Source organism: Doryrhamphus excisus, chromosome 22, assembly GCF_030265055.1.
Source record: "Doryrhamphus excisus isolate RoL2022-K1 chromosome 22, RoL_Dexc_1.0, whole genome shotgun sequence".
In the NCBI taxonomy this organism is placed as follows: domain Eukaryota; kingdom Metazoa; phylum Chordata; class Actinopteri; order Syngnathiformes; family Syngnathidae; genus Doryrhamphus; species Doryrhamphus excisus.
In genome coordinates this window covers 8,393,190-8,413,401 of record NC_080487.1, presented here as the reverse complement: position 1 = coordinate 8,413,401, position 20,212 = coordinate 8,393,190, and the positions used below count along the sequence as shown (strand labels likewise).

Genomic DNA, 20,212 nt, shown 5'->3' with positions numbered 1-20,212 from the left:
AATGATTTTCATTTTATTCAGGTCACATGTCATTGATTGTATTGTTCCCAGTCTCAAACTGTACATTTTATATTAGATTTTTGTCAAATTTAACATATAATCTGTACCTGAAACAGTGTACTGAAGGATAATGATAATGATACTAACAATATGGTGTCTGAGCGCTGACGCCTTGAACGACGTGACACTCGGCACATAGAACATTTTTGCAGGGAGACCACAACACAGGAAGACAAGATTAGTGCGAGAGGTGATGCGGCACAAGATACATGATCTCAAGTGATTACTTCAGGCTCCACAGGCCGTGTGATCGTTTCCATTGCTCAAGTGGATAACAAATAAATTGCATCTGAAAGCACCATACAGCACATCTACTTTGGAGAACATTATGGCTTTACGCGCAGATGCACCCAAGGTAACATCATCTTCCATCCATTGAGGACAAAACCAGTGGTGAGTGTTACTTAACTGCACATGGCACATCACCCGAACATGTATATGCACACATTTTATTTTATTAATTGTATTGCCTTATTAGAGTGCAATGATGCCACTCTTGTTAAGCATCATGCTACTATTAGAACACACAATAAAGTGTTTTTGCATGCTTGCACCTACATGTTTTAATATAGCGTCACTTTTACAGATGCTTTTTTTTCTGGTTAGGATGCTTTAAAGTCAACAGTGGAAAAAGCACTTTCAAATGCATTTTAATCAACTTCCTTTGTTTGAGGTCACGTTGCCATTCGCAAGAGAACCACACAGGAAACTGTCTGGCTTATATAAGCAAATATAATATCACAAATCATTTTGATTGAGAGATTGCTAAAGGTATTACTTCAGCAATATGTTTATTATTGTGTTGTAGTTTGAGCTGGTGTATTTGCACCTTGTGTCGCCCAATAAGGGAGCAAAAAAATGAGTTTTAAAATTTAAATTCAACCAAAAATTTTTGGAAAAGTACAACTCCACAGGTATTTTTGAATTTTATTTGATTGAAAAATGCAACAATAACTATAGAACCAGAAATTGAAACTGCTGCGACATAGTACAATATAAGCAAAACATGAACTAATAATTACACAAGTACATTTAACTAATAAATCAGAACAAAAACTTATTTTATAAGTGGCAATACACATCACATGTCTGTCAGCTGAGTTAGTTGTAGTTTTACTTTATTTTAGTTTTATTTAACAGTGTTTAACTTGGTTTTTACACTCTGGAAAGAGACTATATTTAAAAATGTATCGAAAATTGTAACAATACTGATGATAAAATAATTTTAAGAAAATAATTTAAAAAATATGAACTAAATAGCATAATAAAACAAAAAATTGGTAAATAAAAATTGGTAGTGCATACGTCATGTAAAGCATGGATACGTGATGCTCAGGTGTTTGAGCACTTCTTTGTGACCTCTTGCAGAAACGCTTATCATGGAGAGGAACGCTCATTATGATTCCATCCTGGACAGAAGCAAAGCCATAACTTGGCAGGGTGATTGCTATGTGGATCTTCAGTCCACTTCCTGCTTCCCATCCTCCATGACACAACCACCAGGTGAGAGGCCTTACAATTCAAGATCATAATAAATCAATAATAACTTCCAAAATCATGATAATGATATTCTACCTAAATTAGCTCTCCAGTGGGTCCAAACTCACCAAGACCATTTGCGACGCTTCACTAGTACCTCCTTTCTGGAGGGCTTGTTGCTACACTTGAGAAAGACGCACCTGCTGAGTTCCACCGAAGAGACCCGGATCCAAGAAGCAGGACGGTTGGAGGAGCAGGTCAACATGCTCATTACCACAGTCTCTAGAAAGAAAGACCCACACGGTTCTAAAGCCATCAGGGACTTCATAGAGGGCTCAGATTGTCCAGTGGCCCAGCTCATCAAGAACTATGGTAACTAAAGTAGTTAGTCTTGTAGTATTATGTACTATATACAGTATGTCTAAGTACATTAATAATAAGCTGAGTTTGTCTATGCTTGTCTACAAGCTATCCACTTGGATAGCATGCGCAGTGGTTAGCATGTTTTTCTGTTAATGTAAAAAAATGTGCACCTCAATTTTCTTACATTTTCCAGTAAGCATACAATAGGGTGTGTATCTTGTCGTGTTATCAATACACAGCTTTCTTAATAACTGTGTTCTTAATGTATTTTTATCACAAATCCCTGTTACCATATTTAGCTTACTAACCAAATTGGTAACAGGAAACTCAAGTCAGTGTCAGTAATTGACACTGAGAATTGCAGTTATAGTTCTACTTGCATGTAAATGAAGAATGAAAGGCATAAATCAACATTTAAGGTTACTTTTCCCGACTGTGAAGATGTGACTGTTCCCACAGGCATGATGTGGTAGTAAGACACCACACTGACACCATCTTCCTGGTTTTTTTTTCGTTCAATAGTGTTTTCACCTTTTTTATAAAAATGCTGGCAGCCATTTTGGGTTACTGAGGTGATGTTCATGTGGTGTCTCGCGGCCGGTGGTGTCTTTGAGAACAGCCTCACAAAGAGTCTTCAATTAATGTAAAAGTAACCTTAAATATTAATTCGTCTCTTTCATTCATCATTTGAAACATTCATTATGCATTTGAAACAGTTTCCTACCTAGGTTCCAAAAGTACATACGTCAAGAAAAAAATAAAAACAATTAGCGCCTAACTCTGACAAATACGAGTGTACCTGAACGCCTCACGGCGCGAGGAGACCGGAGCAGGAAGAAGACAACGCTTCAAGTTGTTCATTGTTCTATGTGCATCATATCAGCAAATAAGTAAGTTTGAATGTTTATTTCGTGTTACATCTTGAAGATTACGTTTATATTGGTGCTCTAACTAATCCCCACAAGGCGCAGCGGTGAAGACCTGTCGCTGTGAGTGGAAAATCACATGCAAATTAGCCTCTGTTCTTGGTTGTTTGTATTTTTGTATTTTGGATACTACAACCTCGGATATATCGGACTGGGTTATATCGGAAATTCGCTCACAACGGACAGATAAAAAAGAACCAATTTTTCTGTAATGCATTTCCAATAAAAATTCATTGCATATATCGGATTTTTTATAACGGATTTCGCCTATTTCGGACAAAATCTCCAGTCCCGTTCCAATGCATTTCCATTAAATTTCCCTCGCATATATCGGATGGCCGCATCGTGGCGCTCCGATTCGCCGAATCGTGACAGGCCGCTATACGACGTCATTTGCAGCGTTGCCTGCGCGTCCAGGTACATTGGAAAAATAGTCAAGGAAGTGCCTTTTTATAACGGATAAAATCCGATTTACGCATATACCGGATATAAATCCGATATATGCGTAAAACGGACATTTTCCGGTATACGCATATAACGGATTTCGCTTATATCTGACAAAACCAGTGGGAACAATTGAATCCGATATATCGAGGTTTACTGTATTAAGAAAGGGGTAGTGGTTCTTTTAGAATTGGGACGCCATGGAAATATTCTAGTCACAAAATGGACACTTTATACTCAACAGGAAAGATAAAAACCAACAAACTGCTATCAGTGCTTGTTTTTTCTCAATAACATCACATAACTCCTTTGGCACTAGCTGCCGCTGCATTCATGTGCACGAGCCCAAATCACGTGATGTTTGCAGTATGTTCAATATTACTACATGTACAAGTATAAAAATGTGTTTTATATTAACATTTCTGGCTTTCTGTAACAGACTAATTGACATTATTTCTTCAACAAGAACAAGTCCATTTCCCTGTGATACTACTTGTCTTACCATGACATGGCTGAGTCAAGGTGTTCTTCCTCTGTAGATTCCATGGTGAAGGACCACAAAGAGGAACTCCTGCAACGCTGTGAGCATCCTAGAGACAGCAGCCACAAACCGATCATCTCCACTAACTTACTTCTGGTGGATGGACTTTCTGACCTGCAGCAGAGAGAGCACGACCTAACCCAGGTGGGAGCCACTCGCGGTAGGAGGAGGGATCATGTCAGAGAGTTAGGCCTCAACCGTCTCATGGAAACCCTCACGAGGGGTAGTTTACCTCCGCGGGTCTCCCTCACAATCGGGGTAGGTGGAATCGGCAAGACCACTAGGGTCCAGTGCTTCATCCGACAGTGGATCCAAGGCACCGTCTGTCCTGATGTGAGCTTTGTCTTACCTTTTACTTTTTCTCAACTGAACGTCTTGGAGAAACTCTCAGTGGAAAGGTTGGTTAAGATGGTCTTCCCTCATTTAAGCGACCCCAGTCTGATCCTGAGCAGCTCCTGTCGGACTTTGCTTATATTTGATGGCTTGGATGATTTCCGCTGCACTTTGAATTTTTCCCATGCAGCCCCCTGTGATGACATAAAGAAAGAGGTGCCCATTGAGGACTTGGTGACAAACATCATTCGAGGAAATCTTCTTCCAGGTGTGGCTTTATGGGTGACCTCCAGACCAAGAGTGGCTTCACTAATTCCTGGAGGATTAGTGGACAGAGTGACAGAGGTACCAGGGTTTAGCCCCAAGGACGTCCATGTTTTCTTAAACCATCACATCCCTGAGATGGATTTTGCCCATAAAATCTGGGCCCACTTGCACAGCCATAAAAACTTGATGGTGTTTTGCTATACACCATCTTTCTGCTGTATAGTGGCTGATACTATGAAGTATCTCCTCCAAAGTGGTGAGGAGGAACAACTCCCAAAAACTTGTACTGAGCTCTATGCTCACTTTTGTGGCATGAGGGCAGAATCAGGCGAGCCACGAGGAAGGGAACCTGTCAAAGAGACGCTCTATGGGAGCAATCGTAAACTACTGGGGAATCTTGGACGTCTAGCCTTTAATGGGGTCCTTAAATATAATTACACTTTCAGCGAGCAGGACCTCAGAGCCTGCGGGATAGACCTGGTCTTGCCTCCAAATAGCCTTGCCGCTGGACTTCTTATCCGAGACGAGACCTTTTTATGCACAACATACCACTTCACTCATTTAACCCTGCAGGAATTTCTTGCAGCGATGTTTTACTGCATGTCTTCCAAGCGAGCCATTTTTGACTTGTTCTCAGAAAGCACCATGTCCTGGCCCAAAATTGGTTTTCTGAATCACTTCAAAAGTGCCATTCAGCGCTCCCAACAAGCTGCAGATGGACACCTGGATGTGTTTGCACGCTTCCTCTCAGGCCTCCTGTGTCCACTGACGGTGAAGCCTCTCGCTGGGCTTTTAGGTAAAGTTGATGGCAGCCAGAGGGCATGGGCGGCAAGTTTTATACACAGCCTCTTGGATGGCAGTCATGTTGTTGTGTCCCATCGTGCGGTCAACTTGGTTTATTGTTTGCAAGAGATGCAACACACAGATTTACTGCGAACAGTGGAGGATGACTTGCGGCTCGGAAGCCTGACGGGGAAACTGACCCAGGCTCATTGTGTGGTGCTGGGATACCTGCTGCAAGTTTCTCCTGAGTGCAGTGAACAAACAAACCTCAAAGCATCCCTGAACTACGCTACTGTGAAATGCTTGCTTCCACAGCTTCTGTACTGCAACCATCTCAGGTTAGCTCCACCACACACAGTCTGGACCAACAATAGAATTCCTCTGTCGTATTGACATTTTTTTAATGCATCTTTGCACAGTTGCTTAAAGTTGTGTTTTCATTCACTATATTTTTATATAAAGTCACATTCAAAGTTATGATAAGCATATATGAGTCTTTATTAGAATAAAGTTGTGGGGTCTTTTGTGACCTCTTCGATGAGTCGTCGCTGCGCTCTTGGGGTCATTTTACTTGGCTGGCCCTTCTCCTGGGAAGGTTCACCACTGTTCCATGTTTTTGCTATTTGTGGCTCTCACTTTAGTTTGCTGGAGTCCCAAATCTTTAGAAATGGTTTTATAACCTTTTCCACACTGATAAATACTTTCCTTGTAGGAGGCGGGCTACAGGGGGAGGCACTCACCTTTTTCACACAGGGACATGCGGGATTAGATTTTTTTTTTCATTTTTGTTTCATTCAAAAACTGTATTTTGTGTTCAGTTGTGTTGTCATGTTTACTGACTGAGAGGCAGGGATTGTTTATTATTCATCCAACCCACCATAAGAAGCAGGGCCTGGCAGCCTCCCTCTATACTTCTTTCTTCTTTGTATTGTTTTCCCATCCCTTTTTTATGTCTGTGCATATGTAGTGTATTAAGAAGAGTGGTTTGGCGTGTGAGATGGCGACTGGCTCAGGTTAGCGGAAGAATGCCTTTTCCTCACCTTTCTCTTTTTTTGTCTTCTGTAACGTTTATTTGTGTTTTTTATAATATACAACACCAGGGTTGATTTAAAACAAAAATAGCCCCCATGCTGGACTCTCATCATATTGTACATTTGTGCAGGCGCTTGTTGCCAGGCAGAGTATGTCACATACTCTGTAGTACAAAGAAAGAAAATGGAATGTAATAACAAAAATAGTAATTTGTCTTTTGACACGATAGGTTAGAGAGTAATCACTTCAAAGATGATGTCATGGAATTACTGGGAAGCCTCTTGAGTGCCAAAGACTGCCATATTCAGAAAATAAGGTAAGTCATTTAAAAGATGGCTGGTGAAACACTTCATAATTAGCAATTGTGGTGAGCCTGATTTGAATATTATCAGGGTGAAAGTGCAGCCGACGTTGATGAATATTGTATTTATAGAATGCGTTTCTTCTCTTCTCTGTATCAGTTTAGCAGACAATGATGTCAGCAGTAAAGGCGTCCGAGCCCTGAGTCGAGCCCTGATGGTGAATCGGACCCTAACATCTCTCAAGTGAGCTTCCTTGTTGTTATTAAACAGGTTTCTGGACAGCCAACAATTAAGAGATCCTATTTTGTGTCTTTTGTTTTTTTTTTTTCTTTTTTAATCTTCGAGCCATTTTGGTTGTGTTGACTAAATATAGGTGATATTTACCATAGGACATTAGGCCTTTAAATGTCAAAATGTTCCTTAAATTTGCCTTACACAAAAAAAATGTCCCATTGAAAAGCATTCATAAAACCACTTTTTATCTTAACATAAACAAGTGCAATCCTTTATGATGTAAATATTAGCACACATGTAGTTTTTAAATGTAACCTTTATTATTAAGGGTGAGAAAAGGAAAAAACATCCAAACCTACATGGCCCTGTGTGGGAAAAAGTGATTGCCCCCTAAAAAAGCCCCCTAATAACTGGCTTGACCACCAAAGCCATTCCAAAGTCTTCATTTTGTTTTTCTTCAGCCATTCAGAGGTGGACTAGCTGGTGTATTTTGGATCATCGTCCTGCTGCAGAACCCAAATTGAGGTCACAAACAGATGGCCGGACATTCTCCTTCAGGATTTTTTGTAGACAGCAGAATTCATGATTCCATTTATCACAGCAAGTCTTCTTCTGACGCAGCAAAACAGCCCCAGACCATCACACTACCCCCACCATATTTTACTGTTGGTGGTGTACTTTTACACCAGATGTAACGGGACACACACCTTCCAGGTCCTGAAGCAGCAAAGCAGCCCCAGACCATCCAACTACCACCACCATATTTTACTGTTGGTACGGTACTTTTATACCAGATGTAATGGGACACACACCTTCCAGGCCCTGAAGCAGCAAAACAGCCCCAGACCATCACACTACCACCACCATATTTTACTGTCGGTACGGTACTTTTACACCAGATGTAATGGGACACACACCTTCCAGGTCCTGAAGCAGCAATCACTTTTTCACAAAGGGCCATGGAGGTTTGCAAAAAATTGAAATCAGTAAGGGGGCAAAAACTTATAACTCTATGAATATGTACATATATATGTGAATATATTTCATAGATTTGCAGCAGTTGTCCCATCTCAGATAAATCCTAAAATGACAAAAATGTTTTGTTCTTGTCTTTCCCGTGTGCATGTTTCAATTGGATTTAATGAAATTAAGTCTGCGGAACAACAAGATAGGCGCTAAAGGCACTAAAATACTGGCAGAAGCCCTCAAAATGAATCAAGTGCTGTTATCAGTCAAGTGAGTATAACTACTGTAGATTCCTGCTCCCACGAAACACGATGGTACCACTTGATGGAAAATGTTGAATTGATACAACCACTCATTAGCTTGCAGAACAACGCCATTGAGGAGGAAGGTGCATGGGCCCTAGCTGAAGTGCTGGAGTGCAACTGCAAATTAGCATCCTTGAAGTGAGTGCACAGTGCAACTGATCTGTGAATGGTGGAGATGGTTTGTGTGTATACTTAAAGAAAGCTGTAATCAGTGGCTGTTCTTTTCATTACATGCACTTTGCTTCAGCATAAGGAAGAATGGCATTGGGGCCAATGGAGCCAAGAGAATCGCAGATGCACTGAAGGCAAACCGGACTCTCACCAAATTCATGTAATCATTCACTATATTTTCATATAAAGTCACGTTCAGAGTTATAAGCATATATGAGTCTTCATTAGAATAACCACTGTTGGAATAACTACTGTCCAATATCTTTAAAAGGCAGTCATTATGTGTCATCCACATATCTATACCAGTGACTTGGTGCTGTTCCCTGAAAGGGGTTCAGAGCCCTCCTTTCCATGTCGTCCATGCTTTTATCTGTAAAAGGTTGCAATACTGGTGAACAGGGAGGTGACATTGAATGAAAGCATAGTTTTGTTTTTGTTCCGTTTTAAGTGTCTGAATTTCTTGACAAAGTCCATTGAGTTTTGGACGTGATGTTGTGTTTTCCCACCAGGGGTGGTAAGATGATGGCTACATTCTATATTCGTACATGTGTGTGTATATATATATATATATATATATATATATATATATATATATATATATATATATATATATACACATACAATATCATACGTTAATGCTGCTGACTGTGGGTCTGAGGGGAGCCCCTTCTTTGTATAATTTTTGGATGACCATAATAAAAATAGGCTTGGCCTCTTTTGGGTATAATTGGTAAAGTGCATGGTTAATGATTTCTGATACCACTGTGAATCCTAACCACTAACCTAACATAACCACTCAAGGGCCAACGATTCATGTCTAGACTTGTCTCATACATAGATTGGATCTGTCAGACTAGAGCTGTCATATCCAGTCTAACTGGTGTGTGTCCCACCTTGTCTTTGTTTATTTTTTACAATGCAGTAATTTAAGCTTAAAATAAATCAAAATATTTTGGGTGGTACACTGAATTGTAATTAGAAACGGATACAGGCTTTGCTGTTGCTATGGCAACCTCAAATTATCAATAGGTCTATGGATATGTTGTGCAGTGCTCCTACAAATGTTTCACACATTCAAGTAAGATTATCCTTATTGTATTGCTGATGTTTTCTATCCCCAGCCTTTGCAGTAACCAGCTTGGTGACACAGGCACAATATCAATGGCTGAAGCGTTAACAGTCAACCACACGCTTCTGTCACTTCAGTGAGTATTCAAGAGCCTGCGGCGAGGCATGCTAAAGTACACTGGCCTCAGCTTGTGGTACGCCTTAGGTTCATCAATGCGCTGATATTTCTTGGCTGTTTTTTTTCGTCAGACTGCAGAGTAACTCTATCAGCAACAAAGGGATGACAGCCTTGACAAAAGCACTCAGGCTCAACCGAGGTCTCATCTCATTGAAGTGAGTCCGCTTTCCCACTTGTTGGAGTAGGATTTTGCACAATGTACTGTTAGATTAGAGTGTATTATATAAACCATTACTAATCCCAACGTGAGTGTGAATTCTTGTTTGTCTGTATGTGCCCTGCGATTGGTTGCCGACCAGTTTAGGGTGCACCCCGCCTCTCACACGAAAACAGCTGGGATAGGCTCCAGCATACCCCCGCGACCCTAGTGAGAATAAGCGGCATAGAAGATGGATGGCTATATAATAATAAAACATACAGTTAAAGACAAATCTTTGTGTTTTTATTAGTTAGTATAGCTTTTTGTAGTTCCATTGTGCCTTTGTGCTCTATTTTTCTATTTTTGCTGGATGCTTACTGTTTATTTTTGTTTGCACTGAGCCATGGTCCACAGATGGCCCCTGAGCCACACTTTGTACACACAAGCATGTTTTGCCAGGAAGGTGAGCTGCTGCCAGTTTGTTTACCTTTGTGTTAGGAGTTGTTCTCCTTCAGGCTTGTACCTTTTGAATGCTAGCTATAGAGTACATAGAAACAGCATTGTAATACATTGATTTCATCTATTTTTATCCCAATTCTCTCTGTACTCAGCTTAAGAGAGAACTCAATTGGCATAGAGGGAGCAAAGAACATGGCCCGTGCTCTTCACGAGAATAACACCTTGCAGGACCTCGAGTAAGTCGCCTTATAGGCATTGGTCCACAGTGGAAAGACCCCACAGCAGCATGGAAAAAAGTAGTAAAAATAATGCTGCTTCACACCCTCACTTTACGCTTTGTTCTATAGCACAGCGGGTCTATTTTTATTTCTATGGATTCTCTTGTGCTATTACACTTTGGTTTCCTTGTGCAGCCTCACAGCCAACCTGTTGCATGACGAAGGGGTTCGAGCAATTGCGAGTGCAGTCAAAGTAAATCAAGGCCTCGCTTCTTTGCAGTAAGTACCACTGGCATGGGTATACGTAAGTGGTTTGCCCATTCAAGTGCATTCCACACCTTACAATAAATCAGTGGAGGAAATGCTACATGATTGCAATATAATATTTGTAGTGAGTGCAGTGCATGGTATGGTATGGTTAGTGATCTTCTCCCATATTACAGTAATCCCTCATGTATCACAGTTAATTGGCTCCATACCCGACTGTGATAAGTGAATTTCTGAAATTTAAGATTCCTGACACCCAGTGACCTATGTAGAGTCCTACATTTCATTTAATTTCAGTTAATGTAACTATTTTTATGCTTGGAACTGCTTAATTTAGATAATGAATATGTAACAGTGCTTAACTATGTATATTTTAGCCCAATAATTGCACATATTCAACCATGAAACAACAGTGATTTATTAATATGTCAAATATGTCATATACATGTCAAAAAAGGTGAAATTTGATGACTGTATATTTTAATAATAATAGACGCTCCTCCCTTTTTTTGTTTGTAGTTTGCAGTGGAATTTCATCAAGTGCTCTGCCTCGAAAGCCCTGGGTCATGCACTCCTCAACAATACAACCCTACAACTCTTGGAGTAAGTCATAGTTGTGTTGAATTGTCACCTTCCCTCTTTTCTTCCAAGTTATTGATTGGACATAACGCTATATGTCTTCTGCTGCAGCCTGCAAGAAAATGCTATTGGCAATGAAGGTGTCATTTGTCTGGCTGAAGCGCTGAAAACCAACACGTCACTGCGCACATTATGGTAAATGCGACATTTGATCAAGATAAAGTGGTTTGTTCAAGACAAAATGATGGATGACTTGCAATTTATTTTTGATAACAGAAATCTGTTGCATGATCAGATAATATTACAGTTTAGAAGAACTGCACGTCGTGCAATTTGTCTGTCTAACTGAAAAATGTTAGGCTAATTGGTGACTCTAATTATGAATGTCCATAGGTATGAATGTGAGTGTGAATGGTTGTTTGTCTATATGTGCCCTGTGATTGGCTGGCAACCAGTCCAGAATGATGTCACCGCCCCATCGCAGTGATGTGATCAGAAGTGAGCGGTTGTGTACTGCTGCCAAAAAGCCAACATAATTCATTAATTCATTTTCTACCGCTTATCCTCACAAGGGCAAGAGGCGGGGTACACCCTGGACTGGTCGCCAGCCAATCACAGGGCACATATAGACAAACAACCATTCACACTCACATTCATACCTATGGACAATTTGGAGTCGCCAATTAACCTAGCATGTTTTGGGGAGGAAATCGGAGTACCCGGAGAAAACCCACGCATGTACGGGGAGAACGTGCAAACTCCACACAAAGAAGATGGCCGAGGGTGGAATTGAACCCAGGTCTCCTAGCTGTGTCTGCGCGCTAACCTCACGACCGCCATGCAGCCCAGCCAACATAATATCTAAATATATTTATAGTATTATCCCGTATTATCTAGGTAAAGGCAGAATTTTTGATAAAGCTCTTGCACAGTATATGAATGCTCTGAAATGCAAAATACTGTACTGTAGGTATTTTTTCTAGTCTTCAGAGTGTCTCAGTGGGCTCCAGTGGTGCAATTGCGATGGCAGAGGCCCTGATGACCAATCAAAGTCTGCAATCATTAGAGTAAGTGTCAACTGTTGTAAAGATGGATGACTCCCGTTTCTACATCAATGAAAACATTGTATCACTTTTGATTTCATTCCTTTACATACAAATTGTGTTGTTTGTTTTTTAGTCTCTGTGGAAACAGCGTGGGGATGAAGGGAGCAAAGGCCCTGGCCAACACCTTAAAAAGCAACAGAAGCCTCAAGTCGTTAAAGTAAGCAAATAGCAGCAAGGGACTGTAGTCATGAGTCGTCATGTAGTTTCCAAAACATCAACAATAGTCGGTTTGGCTGGTTCAGGAGTGGAGTTTTGCTTGGGTGTGTGTACATTACTATGTTGGGGATATGGTGATGAAGAATCAGGGTCTCTGATTGCCAATGTGTCTTCAAATTTATCCTTCAAAGCATTTATATCGGCAGTGAGGGTAGACAAAAGGAATAGATATTTAAACCTACATGGCACTGTGTGGAAAAAGTGATTGCCCGCTCTGTAATTGAGATATAGCAGTCTAGAAAAGGTGATGAAGCCATTTCTAAAGCTTTGGGACTCCGGCAAACTACAGTGAGAGCCATTATCCACAAATGCTGAAAGCATGTAACAGTGATAAATCTTCCTAGAAGTGGCTGGCTAACCAAAATTGCCCTAAGAGCGCATCGACGACCATGAGGTCAAAAAAGACCCCACAACAACATCCAGAGAACTGCAAGCCTCACTTGCCTCAGTTACATCAGTGTTCATTACTCCACCATAAGAAAGACACTGGGCAAAAACGGCCTGCATGGCAGAGTTCCATGATGAAAACCACTGATGAACAAAATAGAACATGAAGTCTTGTCTCAGTTTTGCCAGAAAACATGTTGATGATCTCTATGACCTTTTGGGAAAATACTCTGTAGTCTGACAAGACAAAAGTAGAACTTTTTGGAAGGTGTGTTTCCCATTACATATGGCATAAAAGTATCGCTGCATTTAAAAAAGAAAATGGTAATGGTTTTATTTCATTTGAACATGCATCAGATTACAATTGAGTGCACCCCATAATCAGTTCACAGTTCCACATGTCCAAAAGGAGTAGGAAGAAGCAAAGCTTATTAAATCCTACCCCTCCATCTGGTACTTTTACAATCAGTAACTGTTACATTTGTTCACTTCTTGCTTTCCTAATGTAGTTTAAGTTTTGTTTTTTTTTGTCATGTACCGAAGTACGAGGTGATATGACCATACAATGACATAATGGGTTCCATAGTAACTGTCAATATAGTGATATATATATAGCACATCATGACTGGTTCAAGACTCTTCATCCTTGTGTTTAGCAAACATCAACTGCTTGTATTGTTTCTTGAATTGGCTCATTGTTTGAGGGTCTTACTCAATCCATTCCATAGTTTGATTCCACATACTGAAATGCTATGGCTTTTTAACGTAGTCCTAGCATATAAGTGTTTCAAATGTAGTTCTTCCATGAGATCATATTTCTCGTCTCTTGTAGAGAAGTATTGGATGACATTTTTAGGTAATTGGTTATTTTTAGCCTTATGCATTATTTTAGCTGTTTGAAGATTAACTATATCAGCAAGTTTAAGTATTTGTGATTTTAGAAATAAGGAGTTATTATGTTCTCTGTAGGCGGCATTATGAATTATCCTTCCTGAAAAGAATGTCATACCAGCAGTAAAATATGGCGGTGGTAGTGTGATGGTCTGGCGCTGTTTTGCTGCTTCAGACTGGAAGACTTGCTGTGATAAATGGAGCCATCAATTCTGCTGTTCACCTATTCCTGTCCTCAAGCTAAAACAAACGTAATTTCAGTCTCCAAACCAACATTCATCACTATTAGAGGTACTTTGGCAAAAGGGGAAAAAAAGGTGATCTGTTTGTGTTTTATTCATAGAACTGGCGACATTGCAATTTATTTACAAAGCAGTGTTGTCATTGTCTTTATGCTATTTTGTGCTAATTTATACAATGGGGGACATCAGGTCTGAATTGAACAGTTATAAAGATACTAAGAGCTGAAGCAACTATTCTCTGACATTTTGTTGAGCTCCTCAAAATCAGGTGGGACATCATGAGCTATCTGTTGGGGATCAATACAAACAATTTACAGAACAGTAGTGAAAACAGTGTGAGTTCCTACCTCCCCTTTGGATAAAAATTGTCCATCTGGCTCCTAATTTGACAAGACGACATAGCTGGACGAGACAGGAGAAAAAGGAGAGACATGAGGGGTCAGACACAGGTGAAAACCAAAATACTAAAGAACACATGGGGAACAAACCAGAACATCAATAGCAAAGTGTGACTACAATTACTATAGTACTGTGTGTGTGTGTGTGTGTGTGTGTGTGTGTGTGTGTGTGTGTGTGTGTGTGTGTGTGTGTGTGTGCATGTGCGTGTGTATACTTTTCACTTTTCAAATTTTCAGTCAAGAGAATGAAAAACAGGAAGGCGAATGGAACAAATATGACTGCAACACAGATGCTAAAAGCGCTAAGCATTCCTGGAACGGAACCAATCTTAAATCTAATGAACTTGATATATGAAAAAAGCCATATGCCTGAAAGCATGAATGAATCCATCTTTGTAAGATAACCAAAAACAAAAAAAACAAAGACCACTAAATGCACCGAACATTGAACACTGAGTTTGATGAGTAACATATTGAAATTATTTTTCCATGTGATAAATAAAACAGAATTAAACCAACCATAGAGGAAGAAATATCAGACACACAAATTGGATTCATGACTGGAAAAAGGGACAAGGGAAGGTATATTTAACATGAGCATGATTATGGAACGATATCTAGAATTATTCAGTACTACTTGTTCAGTACTAACAAGATTCATTCATTCATTTTCTACCACTTATCCTCACGAGGATGGCGGGGCGTGCTGGAGCCTATCCCAGCTGTATTCAGGTGAGATGCGGGGTACACCCTGGACTGGTGGCCAGCCAATCACAGGGCACATATAGACAAACAACCATTCACACTCACATTCATACCTATGGACAATTTGGAGTCACCAATTAACCTAGCACGACTAAGCTGGTTGTTGGTGTGTTTCAGTCTGCAGGAAAATCTTCTGGGAATGGATGGAGCCATTTTCATTGCAACGGCCTTGAAAGGAAACCACCAAGTCACATACATCAAGTATTAATTTTTAATTTCTTTTTTTTAACTTGCACATCCAAATGAATCCATTCCTTCTGGAAAGACGTTCATCTGTATTGTTGTTTAGTTTGCAGGGAAACGGCCTTGGTGAATCAGGTGCTAAAGTGATAGCTGATGCCATCAGAGCCGACGCTCCAGCATGTGTGGTGGATATTTGAGCAGCTTCTATTAGCCAACTCTTAAAGGAAGTTCCCATCGTGATGTGGATTGTAGTCTCACCCTGTGCTATGGATGCGTCATTGCAAAGTAACCCGTGCTACCTGGCTGGAAGTAATAAATGTGTTTATTAAATGTTTTTCACTAATAGAGGGGCCCATCAAACATCATTATGTGTAATTATGTGGAATGCATCATATAATGATGTTGTGTGTATCTGCACACGTTGTAAGGGCAACAGTTATTTCGCCAAGCAGACTGAAAGCTGTGCTGCTACAGCAGAACTGGAGAAGATAATTTCTTCCACGTCACTAAAATACAGGAAAGTTCTAAAACGGGTGACTTATTTAGAAGGGCAAAATACAGTAGTTTGGTTTTTCTACCCTGCACTAATGCTAACAAGAATATGGTAGAATTTTTCAAATTTGGACTACAAATTTAGTATTTTGTCAGCTAAGTTTTGCTTATTTTGTAGAGTGTGCCATACTCTCCTGGTCTGACCCAAAATTCAGCCCAAACTATTTGGGGCTGCGAAAACAAGCAAGCAAAAAGCGCTTGAACAATAGCTACAAGCAGTTGTGAGGGAATCCATGTTGTTTCATATGTAAACACATGTCGCCTGTGTGATGCCACACCATACTTTGGCGCAGGCTGTGATGTTTGGAATTGTAAAATTCCTGTTATTTGCTTCCATACCGGGATGCACGGCGGTCGAGTGGTTAGTGCGCAGATCTCACAGCTAGGAGACCTGAGTTCAATCCCACCCTCGACCATCTCTGTGTGGAGTTTGCATGTTCTCCCCGTGCATTGCGTGGGTTTTCTCCGGGTACTCCGGTTTCCACCCACATTCCAAAAACATGCTAGGTTAATTGGCGACTCCAAATTGTCCATAGGTATGAATGTGAGTGTGAATGGTTGTTTGTCTATATGTGCCCTGTGATTGGCTGGCCACCAGTCCAGACATCTGGGATAGGCTCCAGCATCCCCCGCGACCCTCATGAGGATAAGCGGTAGAAAATGAATGAATATAACATTTAAGGGCATTTACTTTTAGGGTAAACAGAGCAAGAGAATGAATCTCGTGACATCATTACAACTGCAAAGTTCTCCTACAGGATTGCTTCATGCTTCAGTATGAATCTCCCCTACACAAAAGGGTTTTATGCTTCGAAATTTATTCACCGCAGCAAAAAAAAAAAAAAAAAGGCTGTGATGGACTATTTTGTTCACCCACCTGCTTTGGATGTGATAAAAATATCAACAGATTGGATTGCCACTGCTTCCTTTACATTGGCCGCCGTTGAAGGAGCGAAGCAACAAAACAACAAAAGGTATTTTGGCAGCTGTGATACAGAGTCAATTAGCATACGATACATTGGTGTCAACATTTGTGATGTGCAGGCAAACAACTGTGCCTCTGTTGTCTTGCAGGCCACAAGAACTTTTTTTAATATGGAAGGTCACTTCTTGATTCTTCAGAAAGGGCTAAAGGAAGCCAGCTGGATCCTGGTGTGGGAGCTTACTCCTGGCGTAGACGGAACAGGACGCAACAAAGCACTTAGTGTCCACATGTAGGGTGGGCCACTAGAAACGTTGGGAAAGAAGGAAGGCAGTCCATCTTGTCCGCGGGGGAATAGGCGATCTTTGAGGAGTGAGCCCACACCGGAACATCCAAACGAAGCTCCACCGGGACAAACAAGACAGTCAGGAGGAAAGCCAACAGAAGGGTTTGAATCCTTGGTGGATCCCCAGGATCCTGAACTGTCACATTGTCAAACCCCAGGAACCTCTGCAACAGCTTCCTTAATGTGGGAGTGGGCCAATCAGCCACTACCTTCATCATGGCAGGGTCAGGTCAAAGTTGGCCCCTGACTCTGAGGGCATTGTGTATTTCTGGACCTTAACAAATAGTCTTTGGAGAACCAGACAGACATGCTGATGGTGAAAACATTGGAAGAAGAAAACATTTGGATATTGTCCAAATAAAAGAACGCAGCCACAGCCAATCATGTCATGGAGGATGTCGCTAATGAAGCACTGGAAGATGGCAGGGGTGGTAATAAGGCTAAAGGACATCACATCATACTCAAAATGTTAAGATGATGATTCCGATGAGGAGCAGCTGTGGCATGTCTCATAGCTCCACCCCATGGGGGATTTGCTAGAATCTACAAAACACCCACAATGTCCAAAAAAGAAGGAACAAGGAGAACGAAAAAAACAAAAGTAACATAACAACCAACCCAGTGTCACAGCAGAGCGTGACAACATTGGATGGATTCTCGCATGTTTAATGAATAAAGTGAAAATATCAAAGTGTACCTCAGACCCTTCAAAATAACTGAAAGTGACAACTTGAATGGCTTCATAATCCACGTGACCAAAGGCTTGCTATTTTGTCATCATCATCATAAATAGCCACATTGAATAGGCACTCACTTTAGGGCTATTGCTAATGGGGTTTAGGTGACGATGAATTATCTACCAGGTGCATGGCCTCTTGTATTCAGACAAATGCAGCCCAGAATTGAATCACTCATGCATTACTTGTTGCACATGGCGAAAACATTAGGTACACCGACATAATGTAATAGTAGTTGCTAATGAGTATTGTGGACTGATGCTTTGTGTTGATGTGGTCGGCAAAACCTGAGCTAAAATAAGGCATTAATTCCATACAATACACAAAATCCACGGTGCTAGGTTGGTTGCTAGGTTTGTGTTGCTGTTCGATATGTTTTCAATACACAATACACAAATACCATGTAAAAATATGAATGTATTTTGAGAGCCATGTGGTGCATTCTTAGAAGTTGAGAAAATAATAATTATTCATTCATTTTCTACCGCTTATCCTCACGAGGGTCGCGGGGGGGCTGGAGCCTATCCCAGCTGTCTTCGGCGAGAGGCGGGGTACACCCTGGACTGGTGGCCAGCCAATCACAGGGCACATATAGACAAACAACCATTCACACTCACATTCATACCTATGGATAATTTGGAGTCGCCAATTAGCCTCGCATGTCTTTTGAATGTGGGAGGCAACCGGAGTACCCGGAGAAAACCCACGCATGCACGGGGAGAACTTGCAAACTCCACACAGAAATGGCCAAGGGTGGGATTGATCCCTGGTGTCCTAGCTGTGAGGTCTGCACGCTAACCACTTGATCACAGTGCAGCCCAAAATAATAATGAATGTAATTTATTTTATTAATTAATTAAAAAAAATATACAAATACTGTTTTGTGTACACAGGTAAGGCAGGGGAAGAGTACGTGTTTGACAGGTGTGAAAGTACATTGGCCGGCCACAGCATGACACACTGAGAACGTCATGATGCAATGTGTGTCACTTCCGCGTCTTCTTCCTGTATCCAAAAACAACAACACCACCAGTATGGCTGATAATGAACAACCCGGGACCGGGGATAGTTGACTTTGTTGCTGTTGTTGTGCTTTGGTGCTGGTACTGATGCACCATGAGTACTTGACACTATTATGTCTCATGTTCTTCATGAAAGGAAGGCGATAATGTGAAGAAATACAAATAACTGAAGCAAAACACAGCAATAGAACATGCGCATACACTTTAACATTCCTTTCGACTGGGATGTCCCAATATTTATTTATTTTTGATGTATCTCTCTGTGTTGTAACACCAGCCAAGGACCTTTTTTTCATAATAAGAAAAAAAAATAATACTATGAAGAAACATAGCAGCTTCATCAGTCAAGGATCTTCTTGTCTGCGTAAAATTGTCTCGATTATATTTAACAGCCTTAGACACCATTTTAATGTGACCTTTAAAGTAGTGTTGGATCCAATATTACACCTAAGTATTTATCCTTCTTAACTACCTGGAGTTCTTCACCTTTAAAAAATATATTTTAGCATGACATATTATTTGCCTTTTTTGAAAAGAACATACAAACAGTTTTTTTGCATACTTACTGTAGTACCCGGCAGGATTTTGAAAGTCAGTTGGTTATATGTTCAAGAGCTGAGGAGAGTACAATGGCAGCTTCCTCATGATCGCTGCATCATCACCGTATAATTGAAAGAAAACATGCAAGCCAAACAATATCGGCCCCGGGATGGATCCTTGAGGCACCCCTACATTACTATTCATCAGGGATGATCGCACCCCATTAAGCGAAGCACTTTGTTTTCTATTAGTCAAGTATTATGATTCAAACCACTTCACAGCTTCACTTGAAAAATTGAAATGTGTTCGCATGGATAGAAGAACCTTGAGATTCACAGTCGAAAGCTTTTCGCACATACAAAAATACAGCACCAACACTGTTTTTTGTTGTTTTTTTTTAATCAATATGTCCTTTTACTTTTTCAACAACAAACATAGTTATGGCAGACTCGGTTGAATGATTTGCTGGAAAACCATTTGTCCTGAGTCAAGACGTTGGATCAACTGCTTAGCAACCCATTTTTCAAGCATCTTGAAAAGACGCCCAGAATACTAATTGGCCTGTGATTATTTGAGTCACTTATGTTTCCCGACTTGAATGCTAGGATGACTTTAGCAATCTTCCTAACATCTGTGAAAATGTACATGTTAATTGAAAGATTAATTAACTTAGTGCCAATATTCAGGTTAGAAATGTAGTAACCCAGAGGTGATATTTGGGTTGTTTTTTTTTTTTTATGTGAGCATATTCAGGTTTTTCAAAAGGTTTATTGGTGTTTACATGGCTTTAC

The 20,212-nt window shown here is 40.6% G+C and overlaps 1 protein-coding gene and 1 long non-coding RNA gene across 13 annotated transcripts; one reads left to right on the top strand and one right to left on the bottom strand.

The window, feature by feature from the left end:
• The first annotated feature begins 46 nt into the window (after window positions 1-46).
• On the top strand, window positions 47-18,258 carry nlrc3 (NLR family, CARD domain containing 3). Of its 10 annotated transcripts, XM_058061772.1 has the most exons (21): window positions 52-453; window positions 1,429-1,563; window positions 1,645-1,911; window positions 3,812-5,209; window positions 5,324-5,534; window positions 6,458-6,544; window positions 6,690-6,773; window positions 7,917-8,000; window positions 8,090-8,173; window positions 8,283-8,366; window positions 9,328-9,411; window positions 9,524-9,607; window positions 10,203-10,286; window positions 10,464-10,547; window positions 11,055-11,138; window positions 11,226-11,309; window positions 12,098-12,181; window positions 12,294-12,377; window positions 15,237-15,320; window positions 15,409-16,828; window positions 16,929-18,258. In XM_058061772.1, the coding sequence occupies exons 2-20, from the start codon at window positions 1,440-1,442 to the stop codon at window positions 15,497-15,499; spliced, it is 3,270 nt and encodes a 1,089-aa protein (XP_057917755.1). In that variant the 5' UTR covers window positions 52-453; window positions 1,429-1,439; the 3' UTR covers window positions 15,500-16,828; window positions 16,929-18,258. The 10 variants fall into 10 exon arrangements, with proteins under 10 accessions (XP_057917764.1, XP_057917755.1, XP_057917754.1 ...); XM_058061771.1 differs by having other exon boundaries at window positions 53-453; window positions 3,812-5,534; window positions 16,929-18,257; XM_058061777.1 differs by lacking the exons at window positions 52-453; window positions 1,429-1,563 and having other exon boundaries at window positions 1,827-1,911; window positions 3,812-3,853; window positions 3,934-5,534; window positions 16,929-18,256.
• On the bottom strand, window positions 1,030-3,954 carry LOC131109605 (uncharacterized). Of its 3 annotated transcripts, none has more exons than XR_009120762.1 (3): window positions 3,775-3,954; window positions 1,668-1,821; window positions 1,030-1,572 (listed from the first exon to the last, which is right to left on the bottom strand). It is a non-coding gene; the product is annotated as an uncharacterized LOC131109605 (long non-coding RNA). The 3 variants fall into 3 exon arrangements; XR_009120761.1 differs by lacking the exon at window positions 3,775-3,954 and adding an exon at window positions 2,327-3,262; XR_009120763.1 differs by lacking the exon at window positions 3,775-3,954 and adding an exon at window positions 2,702-3,262.
• Window positions 18,259-20,212: the final 1,954 nt, after the last annotated feature.

What these genes read in the sequence shown, in the direction of transcription:
- nlrc3 (XM_058061771.1), top strand. Translation starts at nt 1,440, where the DNA reads ATGGAGAGGAACGCTCATTATGATTCCATCCTGGACAGAAGCAAAGCC. An exon ending in CAAGTGCTGTTATCAGTCAA is followed by an intron (nt 8,001 to 8,089) that starts GTGAGTATAACT and finishes ACCACTCATTAG; the next exon opens with CTTGCAGAACAACGCCATTG. An exon ending in AGAAGCCTCAAGTCGTTAAA is followed by an intron (nt 12,378 to 15,236) that starts GTAAGCAAATAG and finishes GGTGTGTTTCAG; the next exon opens with TCTGCAGGAAAATCTTCTGG.